The sequence below is a fragment of the Xylona heveae genome (genome assembly GCF_001619985.1).
Source record: "Xylona heveae TC161 unplaced genomic scaffold L228scaffold_7, whole genome shotgun sequence".
Lineage (NCBI taxonomy): Eukaryota > Fungi > Ascomycota > Xylonomycetes > Xylonales > Xylonaceae > Xylona > Xylona heveae.
Genome location: NW_017264199.1, coordinates 323,512 through 344,040, shown reverse-complemented (window position 1 = coordinate 344,040; position 20,529 = coordinate 323,512). Strand labels below are relative to the sequence as shown.

The 20,529-nt window shown below is 47.6% G+C and overlaps 5 protein-coding genes across 5 annotated transcripts; 2 read left to right on the top strand and 3 right to left on the bottom strand.

The window, feature by feature from the left end:
* Positions 1-318: 318 nt before the first annotated feature.
* L228DRAFT_156104 (hypothetical protein) lies at positions 319-2,255 on the top strand. The gene is made up of 2 exons (XM_018329336.1): positions 319-556; positions 651-2,255. The coding sequence occupies exons 1-2, from the start codon at positions 495-497 to the stop codon at positions 1,978-1,980; spliced, it is 1,392 nt and encodes a 463-aa protein (XP_018187138.1). The 5' UTR covers positions 319-494; the 3' UTR covers positions 1,981-2,255.
* Positions 2,256-3,094: 839 nt separating this feature from the next.
* On the bottom strand, positions 3,095-11,924 carry L228DRAFT_156079 (ubiquitin C-terminal hydrolase). The gene is made up of 15 exons (XM_018329335.1): positions 11,899-11,924; positions 10,970-11,782; positions 10,733-10,895; positions 7,940-10,676; positions 7,724-7,885; positions 7,521-7,671; positions 7,158-7,467; positions 6,848-7,067; positions 6,692-6,795; positions 6,431-6,630; positions 5,813-6,379; positions 5,708-5,759; positions 3,557-5,655; positions 3,417-3,473; positions 3,095-3,356 (listed from the first exon to the last, which is right to left on the bottom strand). The coding sequence occupies exons 2-15, from the start codon at positions 11,700-11,702 to the stop codon at positions 3,274-3,276; spliced, it is 7,638 nt and encodes a 2,545-aa protein (XP_018187137.1). The 5' UTR covers positions 11,703-11,782; positions 11,899-11,924; the 3' UTR covers positions 3,095-3,273.
* A 754-nt stretch (positions 11,925-12,678) lies between these two features.
* On the top strand, positions 12,679-13,798 carry L228DRAFT_239547 (hypothetical protein; the record flags this gene model as incomplete). The annotated part of the gene is made up of 3 exons (XM_018331158.1): positions 12,679-12,764; positions 12,822-12,872; positions 13,102-13,798. The coding sequence occupies 3 exons, from the start codon at positions 12,679-12,681 to the stop codon at positions 13,796-13,798; spliced, it is 834 nt and encodes a 277-aa protein (XP_018187136.1).
* A 233-nt stretch (positions 13,799-14,031) lies between these two features.
* Positions 14,032-15,952, bottom strand: L228DRAFT_156064 (FAS1 domain-containing protein). Its single transcript, XM_018329334.1, has 3 exons — positions 15,159-15,952; positions 14,650-15,080; positions 14,032-14,566 (listed from the first exon to the last, which is right to left on the bottom strand). The coding sequence occupies exons 1-3, from the start codon at positions 15,663-15,665 to the stop codon at positions 14,218-14,220; spliced, it is 1,287 nt and encodes a 428-aa protein (XP_018187135.1). The 5' UTR covers positions 15,666-15,952; the 3' UTR covers positions 14,032-14,217.
* Positions 15,953-18,994: 3,042 nt separating this feature from the next.
* L228DRAFT_253483 (flavohemo protein) lies at positions 18,995-20,461 on the bottom strand (the record flags this gene model as incomplete). Its single annotated transcript, XM_018333753.1, has 1 exon — positions 18,995-20,461. The coding sequence occupies one exon, from the start codon at positions 20,459-20,461 to the stop codon at positions 18,995-18,997; it is 1,467 nt and encodes a 488-aa protein (XP_018187134.1).
* Positions 20,462-20,529: the final 68 nt, after the last annotated feature.

Below are 20,529 nucleotides of genomic sequence, written 5' to 3'. Positions count from 1 at the left end.
TCCTCTCTTTTTACGATCCATACACTCTGTACCTTCGTTACTTTTATTCCCTTTACCTCAGTCAATCTGCTTTGAAGTCCGCCTCCCGGTCTTCTTTCATCTGTTTGTTACACGCCTGTTGCTTTTTCTCCAAAAGCAATAAACCGCCGTTGTTATGATCTAAGTTTCGCCGCCTCATCAGATCTCGCTTTAGTCCGCTTCGTCCTTACCTCGAGCACCGTCACCCTCCAAGTCCTCCATATCATCTGTTTTATTCCACAGAGAGAAACATGGATCTCGCAAAGTCGCTCATCCGAAGCGTTGCGCGCGCCTTTTACGACACCGAACACATACTCATCGTTGATGCGCTGATGATACATTCAGCGTATGTAGCCCATGCGCAATGGACTATATGAGCATGTCTTGTGTTGTTATTATTTTGAACTATGATGGCTGAAACCATATTCTAAACAATATACAGTCTTCGAGACGATGATTTGGCTCTTCTGCTGGGAATGCAGGTCAAGGGCCTGCGCAAGCTATGCGGCAAGCTCAGGGAAGATAGACTGCTGGCAGTGTATGTGAAGCTTCCTCTTGCATCGAATTGTTATAGCGGGTTTCAATTGCATTACACTTGAATCAGCTTTCTGACAATACATTCTTCCCCGCAGCCATTCCCGTCTAGAAACGCGCGAGGGCATGCAACGTCCCATCACGAAAGACTACTACTACATCGACTTCCACCTGACCATTGACGCGATCAAATATCGGATATACCGAATCACCAAAGAAGTCGAGCAAATGTTCCAACCGACAGAGGAGAAAAAGGACTACTTTTGCCCACGGTGCAAATCACGGTGGACGCAACTCGAAGTCCTCGACAACCCCGGCCCACTCGGATTCAACTGCCACAAATGCGACGGCCCCCTCGAACGGGACGACGACAGCGCCGCTGAGCGAGGCGGGCACGAAAAGCAAAGCCGACTTATGAGCCAATTACACGGCATGCTGAACCTCCTCCAGCAAATCGACCGCACAGTGATACCCAACAACGACTTTGACGCGGCGTTCTCCGTTGCGGTTCCCATTCAGCGCAACCAGATTGTGAACCCCGTCCGGGCCATGGCGCCCGCAACTGCCGACGGACGACCAACATCCGTCAAGGGTCTCGCGCAGACCAGCGGCGCACAGATCGAAGTCTCCGTGACCACATCCTCCGAGAGATCCGCCGCCGAGCAAGCCACCGAAGCGCAACGACGCGCTGCGCTTGCCGAACAGAACGCCCTGCCAGTCTGGCACACCAACTCCACCGTCTCAGGCGAGGCCACGGCGCTGGGCAGCAAGGAAGCCGCAGCACGCAGGGAGCGCGAATACAACGGCGTCGGAACAGACACCAGCACCCCGCTCAAGGGCGAAGACATGGACGAGAAGAAGACGGACGACAAGCAGTCTGCCGAACTCGATGCGTATTTTGCAGAACTCGAGGCCGAAAGGCAGAAACAAGCGCGCGAAGACCAAGAAGAGGACTCGGACGAAGAAGAAGACGAGGACGAAGACGAGGAAGACGAATTCGAGGATGTGCCTGCAGCCTCTGGCCAACCACAACCACAACCACCCACTGCCGCCCCCGCCGCCGCCGCAGTTCCTGCAACATCTTCTTCTTCTTCTGCTGGTATTAACGGCGCACAACAGCACGCTTCTCTAGCACAGAACGGCCAGCAGCCCGGCACGGGCTCCTCGTCCTCGGCAGGAAATAACACCCCTGCCGGCGGTGCTGGCAATGGAACTGGGCCTGGATCAACCGCACCCGCAACGTCACAGGAAGCAGCAGATGGTCCTGCGGCCAAGAAGCCCCGGATCGACGGGGACAGTGCGAATTCGTTTACAAGTACGCAGACAGCAGACGGACAAGCAGGTGACCAACCTGCTCCGCCAGCACCAGTCAAGCAGGAAGAAGACTCCGATGAAGACGACGACGATGTCGAGTTTGAAGACGTTTGACATCTGTTTTTTTTTTTTTTTTTTTTTTTTTTTTTTAGTTTCGCTGTGCCCCACGGATCCCGTCTATTGTTTTACCGTCCCGATCTAATTTGGCCTACGTTATTAAGGCTTGGGTTAAACGTCTCTTGTCCGATCGAAACGTCCTGCGCTATTCAAGCCTTGGTCGAAACGCCTCTTGTCCGATCATATGGTTCCTACGCTAGCCAAGACTTAAATGACAGGACGGACAGATCGAGGGAAGGAGGGAGTGAATAGTTGGGGGAAAAATCCAAATTACTGACAATTTCTCAATTTCATTTACCACGGCGCATGGGAGTTTGGGAGACCAGCGGTGGGCTGTCATTTTTAAGGGGGGATAAGCAAAGAAGAAAGACAAAGAGTGCTAGGGGGGCGCACTTGATAATACATAACCAAAATTACCATCATCATCATCATCATTGATTCGATACGAGTCGAAACCTGGTTCGAGATAGATGCACATATATACTACAAAATTTCCGGGGGGCCCCGGGAGGGGGCGGGACTGAACCAAAAAAAATTCTAGATTGATCAGTCAGATAGGTCTGATTTCCACAAAAACAGAATCCTACAAAAAGTTCTCAAATGTTCAATGTCTAGACTTTTCGTCCATGAGACGAGACATATAAATGGGTCTCAAAAATTGGGAATTATTATGTGACAGAATCGTATCATTCTTGTGGGGTGTGTATGTGTGTACGGTAAATACATGCCGTGTGCCACACAGTAAAGGAACTCCGCGCTATTGTTTGTGGTCCGGGCTCCTGGCATAGATGATCCCGAAAAATAAGAAAAGAAAACGGGGGACGACCGGGAAAAGGGGAAAACGAACCAAGGCAACCCAAAGGGGAAAAAAAGAACACAAAAATGAAAATGATTCCGTAATGAAATAACAACACCCAGCCTGACTGGCAACATGAAAATGGTATGCTAATGCAATCAGGCGCTGATCCATTCCCTAGTCAAGTGGGGACGGGAAAGAAACAAAGACGGGTAGATGCTGGTGAGAGGTTTCTTCTCATCTATCATTGAAACTTTTGACGACAAGACCACATGCTGTATTGGGTAAAAAAAAAACAAGGGCGAACAGAAATAAGAACCCATGAACGAATGATGTGTGTGTGGATGTGTCAGTGAACAAAAAAGACTCCGTGGTGCACAGAACAAACAGACGCCAGAATCAACACGATTCAATCCACTGGATATCAGACGAGACGGATTTGTAAATGCTCAGAGATACCAGACCGAGCTTCACTAGACAATCCACTGGGAAATTCATGGACTAGTGCTTTCGACAGGAAGGCTAGCCGGATCGACATCGGAATCATTCGCCGAATTGGACTCATTGTCCCACTCTTCTGAATGTATATTAGCATCGCCGTCAGGAGCATTAGCAGATGAGCAAAGGTCAGGATTACCTGAAACTGCTTCATCTGCTTCCTCCACCGTTAGGCCAAGAAGTTCTTCTAGTACAGCTAGTAGAGAGAGCACTTGAGTCAGTTTCAGATCAATTAAAAGCAAAAGAAAAAAAAAGGGGGGCTAGCGGTTATGAACTCACCATCAAACCTTTCCAACACGCGGTGACCCTCTGCATCGCCAGACGCCCAATAAGGCCTACAATCATTCATAACTTGAACGATTGCGCTTATGAGCTTAGCTTCGGCAGGCTCTTGTTCTTCAAGGTAGCGGCTAGTGATGAGTCGCATACACGCCGTACCCAAATTCTTGGCGGCCCGCATTGCTATCCGATTAAATTGCTCGTCAACCGTTGTCGGCGGGCATCCAAACTGGAAAATTAAATCTTGGAGCAAGCCAACAGTGCCACGTCGGACTGTCTCTTCCCAGTAAAGAAGAAGGTGTGGCGCCCAACTGGGGGAAGTTTCAACCACTAGCCAGAGGAAAAATTGAGGATCCCGCGGAAGTCGTGGGTTGTGGACTTTTGACAGCCGACGGAAGAATTGAAGATGCTCTTCACCGCCGTGGCTGCCAATCGTATCAATGTCACTGGCAGTACGAATAACTATTTCTCTCGCTTCTGTAACTTCAGGCGTATTCCCACAAAAGACAACTGCTGCATCGAGGTAGGGCGCAGCGAGAGAGGCAGGGTCGATAGCGATTCCTGCCATGATGGTTTTATAAAGAGTCAGCAGTAACCCAAATTGAGGTTCGCTGCGCAGGAGAATCGTGAGAATTTCCAGTGAGCCATCAGCGTTCTGGTTTGTGTCCAAGATCTTGGTCAGGAAAGCTAGATTCTTCGTCTTTGGTATGAGATGTGTCAGAGATCGGTCTTCCGAGTTTGTTATACGGTATTTGATTTTGCCGGTGCTTTCCTGTGGGTCATCCTCGGCAGGCTCAGCTTCGACAAGCTCGACTCTTCTCAGCAATACCCGGACAAGCTCAATGAGTTTATTATAGGACGGTTCCTTGCCCTTTTCAAGAAGTCGTAACATCCGTTGCCAATTCCACTTGAAGGCCTTTCCACCATATTCAACAGTCAGAACTTCCAAGCATCTCGCAAAGAAACCCTCCTGCAGTAGTAGCAGCGTTTCTGGGGTGCCTAGACTTGCGAGATTGCATAAGAGCCCGAAATAATCGTCCCATGCCCGCATATGAAGGTCAAAAAATGCCCACATATCCGCCAGGCAACTCAGAATGCCGTAAAATGCACCCGTCTCGTCGATCCAATCGGTCTCTTCCGAGTCTGGGTCGTTTGATTCTAATCCGTAAAGCCCGGGATCGGTGTCGCGTAAGAAACCCAGGGTTGTGACAATCAGTTCCGCAAAATCTTGGCGGACTTTGGCAGATGGATTCCGCATCAGCATATTGCGCAGGGCCATGGGATTTTTGATGATCCACTGAAGCGCCATATTGCAGCAATCTGGGCATGTTCCAAGTACCTTGAAGAGCAATGACATGATGCTATCAAAGTCTGGCAAGTCCTTAGTCCGGGATACAACCTGATCAATATGGCTCAATGTAAGGAAGATGACGGCTCTTTCAAGCTCATGTGATTTTGAGCATATTCCCTTGTTCAGAAATAGCAGGCTCTGGAGTAGAGACCTCACAAACGGCGCATGAGCAGGGTCAAATAGGCAGTACTTCCTTATAAAAAGCTCATTTTCCAGTGCGATGTGATTGCTCAGGTCCAAGTCGAACGGAACGCGGACTGGTAGATTTGAAGGTGCTTCATGGCTCAAGCTAGACTCTGTCGAAGAGGCGCGCCGGTAGAAAAGCATATAGGCGCTCCATGCTTTCGGAAATCGAACTTGCTGAAATCCATTCGCTGAGAGAAAGTCGTTGAGCCCGCCAAAACAATGTTCGGGAATCTTTGCCGGATCGAACCTCGAAACATCAGCGTCGTTGAATTCAACCCAGGTATGTTGACCATTAGTTGATCGGGTAGATTCTCGAATGTACGAATAATAGTGACCTGATTCTGCCGTTCCACTGTGAACCAATACTCCAGTGAGCTCGAATAGGTCCTCTGGTGTTGGGGTTCCTGGATCGCTCAGATGCTCGATTTTGTAAGGACTCATATCGATTTTGTTTGGGAACTCGAAATAGTCATTGATCTTGCTTCGTTGCATCGTAACCAAGTCAAAATCGAAGCGCTTTAAATGAAAGATGAGGTTGTTGGGAACGTCGCGCAGACAGGTCCTGGGTTGATTGGTTAGCTTCTTTACTTCACAGATCGAATAAATTGACTTACCTTTTAACCGCATTTACATGCCGGTTACATGAAGTACATGAGTACTTGTTATCTGGATCCGTCAGCCAACTAACTCACGAAGAAAACAGCCATCTTCAGTCTTACCTCCCTCCATTATTTCACCCTCGACGTATGCCTTCAGACTATCTTCCAATGAGGTCTTGCCTTTGATGTCACATTGGATGGCGGAGAATGGCTCCTCACGCTCCGAAATATGAGCACATTCTTTTGACTTGACTTGTTGGACAAGTTGCCCCCCGAAAAAAGACTTGAACTGTTGTTTGTCTTCCTGGGACAGCATTTGTCCCTCCCACCTGTCAAATAGTAGATTGTAGAATTCGTCTACATCCATCTGAATCGTGACATCAATTTGTTCATTATCATATGTCCGAATGGAATCGGCGAGACCAGTTGGGTCAATCCACTTAGACCAGCTCTCTTGCATGTATGCAAAGATTTTCTTTGTTTCAGCAAGGAGCCTCTGGGCCCCATCCTCATCTGCAACGCTGGTGTTGAGCATAAATTGTCGAAAAGGGACGTTCATGAATAATTGAGTGAATAACGAGTTGAGATAACAGGTATTGGAAAGATTTTTCAATCCAGCATAACCGGCGGGCGATCTGATTGCTTTGGAGCGTTCGAAATTCCATGTCGGTGACTCGTAAGTTGAATCTTCAAACTGTGAGTGGGTAAAAAGCTGATTCCAGGAAAAGAGTAACACACCTTGAGATGCTAATTCTTCTACGAGGATGACGAGCCTCTGGTAACTTTCTCTATCTTGGCTCAGCGACAAGATTAATTGATATATTTCCTTCCTGCTAGCACTGTCTAATACAGGGACGCGAGGCTCTATCTGCTCATCGTCACTCATGGGCGATAGATCTGGAAAGAGATGTGATTCAAAAACTCCTTCCATAAGCGGCCTATCCATGTAATAAGTTAACCGATTACTGTCAATTTCAGTCCCGAGTCGGATATACTCACTTTGTTTTGAAAGGTTTTCCGCAAGATTTGGCAAGCTGTACGCACCAATTTAGGAGGGATGTGAAGCCTAGGACGACGGAGTCGACAGTATTACGTCCAACAAACTATCATGATATTAGCATCCGATATCTGCATGGGAATGCGCTGGTTTCTTACCTCGTAATGTTGATGGTCCAACAGAATATCACCCCAGGTCTGGACATATCCGTCTAAATCAAGTTCGTTCCTTGAGTATTCACTAAATGATCGAAAAACAACCAAAGAAACATCAAAAAGTTGACGCGAATGGTCTTGGTAGTTGAGACTTTGAGGGAGGATATTCAAGCACAAGCTCCAAAAGAATGATGAAAACTTTTGACAACTTGTTTGAGAAGGGCTGCCGGAAAGTCAACTCGCTGCAGACGTACAGTAATCCAAGAATGCTTCTGTATTGATAATGAAATGAACAGCAGGTATTTTGACTTACTGATGAAGAGAACTGCAGACTCCTAAGATGATTTGTGCCGTTCGGCTTCTCATACTCTCTCGGCCATCTTTCAGAAGGGCTTCCTCGATCAAATGGCGGATATCTGCATGAGCAGTGAAGGATGCCCATATTTGCTCATTATGGAGTGACGCTTCGATCAGAGTCTCGAACGATTGACAAAATACTTCGATAGATTCGATGCTCCGCGGCGTATTTATCGCTTTAGCTATGTTCATCAAACTAATTATTCGAGAGACCAAGTCGTCCGTATCTGAAAAGTAAGTTGCGGAGATATCTACGGGTACAGGCTCTACACGACGAAATTAGTTCCTTGAAAGCCGCAGAAAGGGTGCAAACTTATACCTTTTAAAAACCTTGACAGGCAAGAAACAAGGCTACCCAAGATTTTCAGCTTCAGGTGATCGTTGTGGAGGCCTTTCATAATTTCGGACGATAATAGAGCGGTTGAGACGGCGTTAACACCACGTAGGATAAAGGAATGGTCAACATAGCCCTAAGATTTTTTTAGCATAATTGAATCAGAGATGATATGTCCTTTGACTCACCGTATCTAATCCTTTACTGAGGCAAAACTCTAATGTCTTTACAGAATATAATACTTTGTAAGGCTGTAGACTTGGAAATAGAGTTGTAGCAGTCATGTTGTCATCCATGGCAAGTCGACGTATTCGTTCATGCGGAGGGAAAGTGGTTATAAAATCAAAGATCTGTTAATCCCATTAATAACCATGGTAAGGAACAAGCTTATCGAAGGAACGTACTTTGAAGGCAAATCCGTCCTCGAGATCGAGGAGATCATACAATTCGTCGAAATGCTTTAAAGCTTCAATCTCCAAAGCTGACAGGCCGTCTTGAGAAATTGTATCTTCAGATGCACCATTCCCGTGTGTCACCTTTAACAATAAAAGACCTGCAGATCCAATTTTGAGTTCTTGGAGTGTCTTTCCCTGGGCATCAATGACATCGAGCATCTGGCCACCATTAATTATCTTCACCGTTCGGACGCCAATTAGCCGCGTAAGTCGTGCATGAAATTCCTCAAGGGTTTCCATGTCACCTGCTTGCAGGGTATTTATTGGGCTTTGCGCACTTCCATTAAAAACTTGATAACTTATAGTCAACACATTTCCCTTGAACGGCTCAGCCTCAACGGCGGCTTCGGGCTCTTTCCGGAGCAGAGGGCTATATTGCGGGCGTGCCCTCACTGCGTGAAGAATCTCCCGAAGGAACATCAATGATCTTCCAAAGCGAAGCTCTTCAGAACTCTGTTCGCTTCCTCTGTTGAGTACTACCATTGGTTCCCCGTCACCATCCCGCGAAGCGTCGCTGAATGATCTCAATCTTGCGGCAGCCAAAGTTAACTGCAGTATCGCTCGATCGACTACAGCAATATGGGTCCTTTCGATTGCGGAAATGGTGGCCGTTCGGATTGCAGGACTGTCAAGATAAAAGCTAACCAGCAATTGGGATGCCGCATTCTCAATGGTATTCTCGGGTGCTGTGAGTATGATTCGCCACAACTGTTCCGCACCAACTACTTCGATAACTCCGTCCCCGCTAGGTTCATCATGAGGTGTCATTCTTGTCTTATACTGCGCACCTTGCTGGATAAAATGGAGGAAACCCCCAGTGAAGAGGTTTGGATTGAGTTGAGGTGCGTAAACGTCGATGCAGCGATCAATAAAAACATTCCTTTGGTCGAGCCTGCCGGTAACTTCACAAAGCAGCGTCCAGGCAGCATTTCGTTGCGCATCATGGAGCGCGCTTTGGGCGAAAAGAGAATCCCAGAGATGATCACCGAGATCATTTGAGATTGTTTCCGGAGCATGCAAAAGAATCTGAGAAAGGAGTTCTAACCTCGGTGCGAGCAGTATTTGACAAGTCTGGACGTCTATGCTTCGAGCACACATGGCTTGGACGGTATGCGCCATTTCTGCGACGAATAATTTTGTCAAGTTAAGTTCGTTAGATAGAAATTCGATCCCCTCATTCAGCCTATGCCGCAAGATAACATTGATGGCGCAGATGCTGCCTGTGGCGTGCGCAGATTTATCAGCAATATCTTGTACGCATTCGCGATAAATATCCCTCCGGGCTTGCTCACTTGGTCCAACTTGAATGAGTTGGGCAAGCTCCTCTGTTGCAAACCGCGTGACTGCAAGGAAATCATTGGGCGTATCCCCTTGAAAGGCGGTTGCTTGACGGATCAATCGAATGCAGACATCATAAGGTGGCGTTTCAGTCACCTCCCTCCGAGGGTCTCTGGCAAAAGCTTCTCTAACATGATGAAAGAGTGAAACACCAAAATCGATCATTTTTGCATCAAAAGCATCCAGGGGGAGCTCGTTGAGCTTTGTGCAAAGATAGATGAGTAGCGGAAATGAAGCCACATTGAAAATGTTCTTCAACATGGTCAAAATCCCCGCCACGACTCTGGGATCCTGGCTCGTTTCTACTGTCCGCCAAATAGTGTCGGAGTCTTTCGTGGTATAGCGATTGGTGACCACCAAGAAGCCAATGATATTGGCACTTCTGGCTATGAGCTGTGGATGAGACTCAACTCCCACAATGTAATCAAGGAGTTTATGTTCAATGATCAGATTCGACAGGTATTGCATAACCGGGTGATTGGGACCTTCCTCGGTCGCTCTGAACCTAGAAAAGGTGTTTACCAGATCTACCTGCATAGTCTCAATCCCGAGAACGCGGAGCTCCATGCGCCCCTCCGAGATATATTTTCGTAAAAGGTCAAACTTCCAAGCGTTAGAAACCAAGTCGGGCAGGTCGCTTTCACGAGGCTGGTCCAACACACCAGTGAGTTTTTGAAATTGGTGCGCGAGCTCTGGTTCAGCATGGATGACAAAACAAAGTATTCTACCAAGACAATGAATAAGGTCTTTGCTGAATTCCATTGATAAGGACGATGTCTGTTTTCCCACTGAAGAATGAAGCTCTTCGTCAATGGCCCTGAACAGGTCCAACGCCTTTTCGGGGACAGGATGCCATGTTCTTCGCGATGAATCATCCATTCTCCGGCGGTGAGTCAGCGAATCGTTTGCCAATGACACAAGGTTCCGCGTGATGTGTAACAGGCTCATGATGTGGTCGCCTAATCTCGGACAATAACGAAGCCGTTGGGAGAGCATATGAGTGTATCGCGCGAGTAGCTTCATGCCATTGCTTTGGGGGATGACAAATGCTTCTCCGATATCATTGACGAAGGACGCAATATCCATGCTGTAAGTCTTATATAACAAAGTCCACAAGGGAATGTCTTGCAGCCTTGTGACATATTGCAGCATCAGGAGGTAGCGGTACGATATTAAGTCGGGTTCATCGGTGCAATCCTCGGGCAACTGCAACAGCGTTTGGATATCAACTTCGATCGCGCGAGCAGCGAGAGGAGGAAGCATTCTGAAGAAGTCCACCATGCATTGGCGATCATCAACAGCTCCTTCTTGGGGGATATATCGCATGAATCCATCTCCGAAAGGGATACTGTTGGAAAGTAAGCAAATCTGTTGGGCAGGGCAAAGTACCAGACCGTTACTTGCCGTCGTCGTAGCAGACACTCGAATAAGGAGGGGATCTCATCCCAAAAATCACGTTCCTCCAAGTATACCTCCCAAAAGTCTGGCCGTCTAGGTTCCGTATGCTGAAGATATGAGCCGAACCAATCCTTGAGCTGGACCAGCAGAAACCCATCATCCAAGTTTCCTTGTGTTATCAATCAGCCTCTAAACTTGCCAAACAGAGGAATAGAAAGCTATCACAGGACTAAGTAGACCAACCTTTTTCTAGAAATTGTGCAGTAATCAGCACCGCATCACGAGGGTCCCGTTGTTCACGTGCATTTGGAAAATCCTGGATGAGGCTCCGACGAGACATGGGTTCTCCAGAGCTTCCAAAGACGTTGACAATTGGTGCCCAGCTGGCGCCGCTTTGGTTCTGGTCCATATCCTCCAGTTCGGCAGCTTCAATCTGGGGACTGCGTGCCGAAGAAGGTGAGGCAGCAACAGCCTCGACAAAGGGATTCGGCTCAGCCGCAGTAGATTGCTCGACATCCATTGTGGTCGCATCAGGAATATCCAATTCCACGTTTTCCGCTTCACTTTCGTTTTGGATAGTTGTGCCTTCAGCTGAACTCTCAGGCAAAGGAGTTCGGACGTTGATCGTCATTCTATTTGAGGTGGGCGTAGGTGGAGCAGTGTTTTCCGCTTCTATGTTGACCTCTGAACTGGTTGGTGGAGACTCTATTGTACGGCCGCCGTCCGCTTGAGGAAGGGATAGTGAATTTTCCGACTGGAGCGCCTCCGGAGACGAAACCATATTTCTCTCGGCCGACTGACCTTTGACGCTCCGATCTCGTTCACCGCTGTCGACTCGAGGCCTTTTTCTCTTTAAAGCAGCCTCGAATTCGGGTCTTGGTTCATCTTGTTCTCCACCGGCTTCTGCTGATCGAGCAAAGGCAGCCATGCGATCAGGCTCTACCGAATCTAAAGACATAACATCTTGGCCGTCCATCTGCGGGAGTCGAAGCTCAGGAGAAGCGACGAGGAAGGAGCCAGAGTTGCTAGCATGCCACGTTTCCAGATTCACTGGGCCTTAAGAAAAAGTCAGGATTAGTTTGGTGGTCGGGAAGCGTAGGAATAGCAGGCACCAGCTACAGACAGTTCCTGCAGGATAGAAAGAGACGGCATTGGAGGGGATCTTGACTTACCAAGCTCAAGCCTCCCAGAGATCAATTGGAGACAGCAATATGGGGTGAGTTGGTAGGATTTCTGGGCACTGTAAAGACAATACACCAGAGGATGCGAGTTTTGAGCTCCAATTAATTCGGTAAATAAATGACGTTATCTATGCGTCTCGCAATGTAACAGCAATAAAGCTTTAGAGGAGCGACAGAAGACGCCAGGAGAAGGTAGAACTGAGTGCAGTACTGCAGCAGTAACAGCAGGGTTGAAAGGGCCGTGACACTTAGAGGCGCATCTAGTTGCGATTAAAGAGGATGAGTATTGGAGGAGCGGCACCAGCCAGCAACCACAAAGTGACGGTGACGTTTGAGTAGGTTGTTTGCACAGCCAATATTGTAGAACAGAAATGGGCAAGGCAGCTACAAAACAGTGAATAGAAAAGCAGCACCACATAAGTCATATAATCTTCATTTCTACAAGATTCACATTTCAAAAGCCTACGCGTTAAGAGGCGTCACGTTGTCTGTTTTTCTTTTAGGATGATTATTTTGTACTCTAGGCGTATCACGGCTGACTGGTGTACACGAGCAAAAAGGGAAGCTTTATCGCCTTCGCGTCTCTAGCAAACTCCTAATTACTGCGCTAAACCGGATATGGCCGATCATTTACAGGCAGCCATCATATACACCACCATCAAAAGAGAATTATTATCAGCCTCACACCGTGTTTCTTTGTTTACGACGGCTCGATTTTCTCTAATAATACCGAACCGTCCCATACCTTCGCTGGCCAAATCCGTCAGAATAATGGATAAGGGTAAAAGTCTTCGAGACGCCGAACGAAAGACTAAGCTAGTCTTCAACCTCGAGTCGCCCTTTACTTCTGCTCATTGGTTAGTGTACGCCAGCTTTCTAGGCACTTTGGCAAATTGACAAGAAAAAAAAAACAGGCCAGAGATTTCGAAGGATGACCAAGATTCGATCTTAGATTTGCTGTGCAGGTATGTCCCACGTGATTTTCCTTTTACTCTGGTGCCTTGCCCACGGAAAAATGTTTGTAACAGATGTTTTGTGTCTTTTTTTGCGTCTATCACCCTCCACGCATATATGACAAGCATCAAATTATCTATTATCACATTTATTTTCTGCAATGCGTTTTTATGAAGGGAGAAACGTTTTTCCTCTCTCTCCGCTGCTTCTTCTTACCACGTGACTGACCACATGTCTTAGCTTGGTCGAAACAATTGGCCAGCATCGCACAAGTCATGGTACGAAATCGCAGGGGAAACGGAGCAAAAGGCAAAATAAGAAGGATAAAATATCTCAAGTAAACGAGCCACCGCCTGTGCCGCCGCCGGAACTATGCTCCCATGTCACGATTGGACTTAACAGCACTACTCGCCATCTAGAGAGTCTGACGCAGAGTGCCATTCCTTCCACGGTGGAGCTTTCCAACCAGACAGCGCAACATGTGACGAGCATCTCCTCAAATGATCCAAACCAGCCTTCTTCGTCATTGACTCCCCTTGCGGCCGTGTTCGTCGTTCGGTCTTCGCAGCCTTCCACGCTTCATGCCCAGCTTCCTCTGCTATGCGCCACTGCTTCTCTAGCATCTCCTTCAAAGAGCCCTACTCTTTTGGTGACACTTCCCAGAGGTGCTGAACAACGCCTTTCAACAGCGCTTGGCCATCCTCGCGTTGGATTCATTGGGATCATGGAGGATGCCCCCCATGCAGCACCTTTACTTGACTACGTACGAAGCCATGTCTCTCCAGTGAGGGTTCCGTGGTTAGAAGAAACAGGCAAAGGCAATTATCTTCCTGTGCAAGTCCGATCCCTCAAGACCTTTGCACCTGTAGTAAAGAAGAGGGAGAACAGTGACAAGGCAGCGCAAGCGCTCCCTAAGCGGCCGAAGACCTCTACATGAAACTTTACATTGTGCAAATCTTTCGCCGCAGCTGCATTTCTATTCATTGGATACCCAGCAGATGGTAATTGAAGCAAAAAGTATTACTGATCCCGTGGCTTCCGCGAAACCTGAAACCTCGCTGGGGTTAGTCGAGCTCGGGGAAGGCACAACGTCATTCCATCTGGTTGTATTTCTCCTGCAGAGACCTGCGACGGAGCAGGAGAGATGAAGTCACTCAGACTAGATTTCCTCGGAGAATTATACCTTTATCCCATAGCACTCAGTATCATTACCGCAACACCTCGCTTCAGTTACAGAGCAAAAAGGGGCCCTTGTTCCCGCCAACTCCTACTTGGTCAAAAGACAAGACGACAAAAAATACAATAAAAGAAAAATGATGAAAATAGAAAGATTGAAAGATGCTTCAACGGCCTTCATTACAGCATCAACACGGTCAGAACAAAACTAAAAGCAGTACTTAATATGCATTTATCTGACATTGGCATCGGAGCAGAGCTCTTCTTCTTTCCCGTTTCTGTGGAGTGGAAACTGCTTGAAGTTGAAGTAGCCGCTCCCATGCCATTGCCTGTGCTCGTGGCTGCTGAGCCGCTCTTGGAAGCACCCGAACCTGACGCTGTCGAGCTGGCACTGGAGAAGGAGCTTGCTGTTTTGGGGACATCGGTACTGAAGGGAAGATAGGGCACGGAGCTGCCGAGGATAAGAGGCGGCTGGGTCGGAATGACTGGGTTTGGAAAGGCGCCAGGGCCATGGTAATCCAGCACACTGCTGCATTGTGAGCCGATGAATAAGACCAAATGAAGATGAATCTCCAAAACATTTGCAACCCAGGAAGACAGAATGCAACTCACTTGTCAAGTACATGCAAAACGCCATTTGCGAGCAACAAATCTGACTGGATGATCTTGGCACTGTTGATAAACCAGGAGTTTGCCGCAAATCTAACAGTAAGGTTTGTGCCTTGAAGGGATTTCAATTCCGTTCCATTGGGCATGAGTGATGTATATGCGACAGTTCCGTTTACAATATGATAGCTCATCAGGCTAGCGAGTTCTTCGACGGTCAGGTTCTGGAAAGCAGTTCCGATCTCCTGGAAAGCATCATTCCATGGCGCGAAGATGGTGATATCCGTCGTGGTGTCAAGATATTTTTCCAAGTTGGCTTTGGCCATTGCTCCGTTTGCAGAGGTCAGATTGAAAGTAGATGCCGTGTTGACAAAGGTCTCTGGTAGGACAAGAAACGAGTCGATCACATGGAGTATGCCACCAGTGAATTGTAGGTCCTGTTGCAATGATTTTCATGTTAGTCGAGGCTTTCAGGCGTCTGGCAAGGAGAAAATTCCAGTGTTTTTCCTCCTTACCGTTGTGGTTAGAGTCGATCTTGAACCCTCGCCAGACACTGCGACGATTACGTCTCCGGCCTGCTTCACAATCGAAACTGCTGCTCCGCCAGTGACATTGCTATACGAAGAGTTGTACAAATGAGTTGGAATGAACTGAAACGAGCCATTGAAAGATGATGCGGTGTGGGTGCCATTAAGCACATGGTAATGCAGCAGTGCGCGAATGGTATCGGTGTCGTTCTTCTCGAAAACTTCGTTGAGTGACGAGTACGGGAGCTTATTGAATGCATCGTCGCTCGGCGCAAGGATTGTGACGTCTTGTTCAAAGGAAAGCGTGGCATAAATGTCGCCATATTTGCGAATCAATGCATTGAAGCTGGTTAGGTTTTTGTTATTGGTCATCAACTCTGTCAAGTCTGGAGTGGTATCTGACGAAGCGGCGCCAACCACCGTGACTGCGGTCAGCATCCATGAGAAAGCCGAAAGCAACGCAAGTGACTGAAGAGCAGAATTGAATCGTAACATTTTCTTGGTCCTAAAGCAATGAATGGCTTGTTTTGCAACTGAGCAGCCGCGGTTAACAGCGCAGTGCTTTCCACCAACCGTCAATTGAAGCGTCAATTGCAGCAACTGTTGAATATTCAATCGATTGTCAATATATTAATCCAGCACTATTTGTCAAATGGGTATCTCGAACATGAACGAATGACAGCGCGCGTGGAAAAGACAAAAAACAAGCATTCAAAAAGAAAGAATTCGTCCAATTCGACGTGACAAACAGATTATGAGGGCCTGGGGCTAAACAGAGAGACTTTTTTTTTTTTCATCAGGGGGATAATGCGCCATGTGCGCATTTAATGGGGTTTCCCAATTCCCTCGTATACACACCCATTGAACCAACCGCAGGCCAGAATTGCCGCAGCTGAATACGAAGGCAAGCATAATAATGGACCTGGGCGAACAATGACCCCAAAAACAGTGTGCCTTGCCGTTAAACCAAACCCCAATAAGCTATTAGGAACCCCAGTGCTGGGCGGGTCCACGCTAAAACTCCACACTTCAGTTTTGCGACCAGCTGGGGAATCGCGGGCGCCCGCCACATGGCCCCCGGTCTCCTTCCTCGTTTCCTCGTCCTCGGTCCAAGCGGTTCTTTGCATTGGTTTAGACCGCCGCACGCTTGTCTTTTTTGTTCCTTTCTCGAGCTAATCTTGGTATATACATTCAACTATCGTCTCAAAAATACAGGGGCAAGTCAGTTGGGACCGACGGACTACAATCGCCAACTCTTGGTTCATGCCATTTTACCCGCATGGATCCATTTAATATCACGTTTATCCGCTGAACGTATTGAAGTTTGTGTGCTGAACCGGTTGCCGTCCCAGCGTCGGGGCTGGACCCTTGATGGCGTGGTCCAGCCAACAAGACAGTACTCTGTAGCCATTACTGTACCGCCCTCTTTAACCTCACCCCTCGTCGATCTGTCGCCTAGATGGGATCGCGATACTGATTCTGATCATTTTACGGTTTATTGTCAGGGACTTCTCGTGGTCCATTATGGCTTGGTTACAGCACACCGAGAGAGAATCGAAATAGGAGAACATCAGGGGTACGTTCGTACAATGTGTATTAACCAGGTGATGAAAGGGATACGGCATATGCAGTCTGCAGGTCTGCAGGTCTGCAGGTCTGCAGGTCTGTAGGTCTGTAGTCTGGAGGTCTGCAGGTCTCCGAGCACGCCAGCATGATAATTACCGTACCTTGTACGAGTAACATACTACCTAGAGGTAACTACCTACAACCTATACGGAAAGAATACTCGATACATCCTTGTTGTTTCCCCTCCATACTTTCGTATGACCCTTGTTATTTTTGGCCACCAAGAGTATTTCGTTGAAGCCTAATTGACGCACTGACGCATTGACGCGATTCGTCCCTCGCCCTCGCAGCTCGGGTCTCCTCTGTGCATGATAGAGTCGGGTATAAGTGTCCTCGTACACGGCCAAAGGACACGCAGCCAAGCGAGTGGTTGATATTACCCGGTTGCCCCGAGTTTCTTCTTATATCCTGGGTTGGTAGGTGCCTACCTCCCGCCAATAGTCAACTTAATTGACCAAGTAATTCCAATAAAGTTTACCATGGTACGGTGTACTCACGCCTGTAGTCTTGGTCTGTGTCTGTGGATCCGTTGATTCATTGGCACAGCAATCGCGTGGCACGACATGCTTCTGTACCTCTATACTAACTATCTGATTTGTCCATCTCGTTCCCATCTCCTCCTGTACTTTCCCGGCCTGTCCTGGCCTGTATATACCTTAGGACCTAGGTAGGTAGTTTTACTGCGACTGTGGATATCACATGATACGATACACTGCATTTGTTTTGCATTTACTTTACATTTACATGCACATTGCTTTTACACTGCTTTTGCATTTACATGTACATGTACATGTACATTGCATTGCATTGCGTTACGTTGGGTTGTGTTGTGTTGGGTTGTGCTGCAGTAGTACTGTACTGTTCATTTCAAGTCATTTTGTCCATCTCAGGACATTTGAACATTTAGCATTTGTCCATTCAAGCATTCCGTCCATTAACTTTAGGTACCCACCTACTTAAGGTATGGACGTGTAGAGTGCAGAGCACAGTAGTTACCTATTCCGTTAGATAACAACGTTACTCTGTAGGCGGACTTTGCAACAGAGCCGTAAACTCTGTAGTCAGATCGCGCTATTGACTACTTAACTTACAGGTACACCCTACGATTCGTACCTACAGTATACCATAAACCTACCAGATAGTGCCGAAGGTACAATACCTACCGTGTAAATAAAATACTAAGTACAAGTAATTATAACTGGTACGCTGGTAGGCTGGTAGTTCTGCGTTCCGCCAGTCTACGGGGCAACGGCTACGGGCAAGGGGCAACGGGCAACGGGCAATGGGCAACGGGCAATGGGCAACGGGCAATAGGCGAGTACACTGTACAGTCAAGAACTTATGAACTTATGAGCTTATGAACTTATGACACAGGATAACGTAGATATAGGACATAGAATATAGAATACAAGACACGGGATACAAAATACACGATACACGATACTGGATATATACTGAATAAAGGACAGGCATGACTCAGGTCTGTACCTACAGGTACTCAAGGGTCCAGAGTCAAGAATCAAGACCCAGGTATGCTCCACGAGTCGGCTTATACAGGACTAACCTACAGTTTTGACAGTATTGAGTATTGAGTATTGAGTAGTGCCAATTACAAGTAAGTCTGTAAAATATAGATAAAATAGTGTAGATGATACGGTAACAGTGTAGCACTAATGGTAGATGATATGGACTTGGATTGTGGACTGTATGTTTGACTGACAAATTGACAATGTTGATTGAATGGAAACGGGAGGGAAAGTGGAAGAAATAAAAGAAAAAGAAACAAGAAACAAGAAAAAAAAACACGCGTAAAATAAAATGAGGATAAATAATTGAGATAATTGAAACGAGATGAAATAAATAGAACAAAATGAAACGAAACAAATGGATTAAATGTAAGTAATAAATAATAAATAAATAATAAATTAGGTATTATATATCTGATATCATGCAGTAAACCAAAGAGAGGAGGAAAGTTTATCCGTAACAAAACACCGTAACAAACACCGTTACACCGTCCACTATCGAGATAGATGCCGAGGGAAATGATATGCAAGGAGAAAGAGATAATAGACAGGGAATATGAGATATGAGATATGAGATCTAGAAAGAGGGGAGAGGAAGAACCGCGACTATGTATGGTACTGGGTAAATGTAACCGGCAGAAATTCAAACAATTCTAAATGATAGATGATAAATCATGCAGCAGGAACACCGCCGGTGCCAAACAACTCGAGCTTGACCCTGTCCACATCGACGCCGTACTGCACCAGCTTTTTCCGCGTCTCGGTCATGAACCCTTCTGGTCCACACACGTAATACTCCGTCTTGGGATCGTTCAGATACAGCTCGGTATCGCGGTCGAGCTTGTCCAAGTCGATCCGGCCAACATGGTGGTAATCTTTGCCCTTGACGTCGCCTGCTGCAGGAGTTTTGTTGAAGAATGTAACGTGCACATCAAGATTTGAGCGAGGCTTGGCTTCGTTTTCCTTGTCAGAGTCACCCTGGCTGTTGGACTCATTGTCCGTTGAAGAGCTCGTCTTCGTTTGGAGAGCAAGGAGGTGTTTCCGGAACGCCTGTGCCTCGGTGCTGCGAGTGCCGTGGATAAAGTGAATCTTGCGAGGAGACGAGGAGGAGTGAGGCGTGGTTGATGCATTGGCTGATTTCCCAGAAAATGGACATTGTCCCGTAGGTGCGGCGGTGCCTGAGTTTTGCGCGTGGCTGGCAAATGGACATTTCGCTGCACCCGCAGCAGACGACTTTTTGCATGCCACAGTGTTGAGAATCGACATGAGCGGCGTGAGGCCAACACCTGCAGAGATCAACACGATCGGGTGCGATTTCTCGACGCTCTGTTCAGAGAGGAAAAAGTCGCCGCGCGGGTGGGACACGAGGATCACGTCCCCCTCCTTCTTAATGTCGTGCAAAATATTCGAAACGTAGCCTGGGTGCGCCTTCATCTCGGGATTCGTGGGGTTGACGCCGCTCTCCTTCTTCACGCTGATTCGGTAGTAATTCGAGTTCGGGCTGTCACTGAGCGAGTATTGTCTTGCTTGCTGGTGGTTGAGGTTCGGCACGTCGAGCATCACGGAAATGTATTGCCCCGGCTTGAATGGCGGCAGGGCCTTTCCATCAACGTTTTCAACGGGCTCGAGGTATAATGAAGTGATTTCTGCGGATTCGGCGACTTTCTTGGCAATCTTGAATTTCTTCCAGTCGGTCCAGTCTCCGCCCTCCTTGTACAGTTGCGCTTCGCGATCAATCATGATATTTGCCAGCTGCCAGTACGCTGCTGCCCAGGCGTCGTGAATCTCGGGTGTCAGGGCATCCCCCAGCACTTGCTTCATCGCCGCGAGGAGATATGTGCCGACAATGTTATACTGTTCAGGGCGAATGTACAACGAGGCATGCTTGTTGCAAATATTCTCAACGGCAGCGGAAAGCGCGCCCAAGTTGTCAATGTTTGCCGCATATGCATAGACTGACTGCGCCAATGCGCGAGGCTGGTGCCCGGTGATTTGGTTTGCAGAGTTGAAGACATTCTTCAGCTCAGGGTTCTCACTGAGCATGTTCTTGTAAAAGGTCGTAGTGATGATGCCGCCATATTGCTCGAGAACTGGCACTGTGGCCTTGATGGTGTTGATTTGCTCTTGGGTCAGAGCCATTGCGTCTAAGGATTTCGTTCTCTCGTAGTGTTCAGATGTTTTCGCTGTCGTCTAATGCACAATGGTTT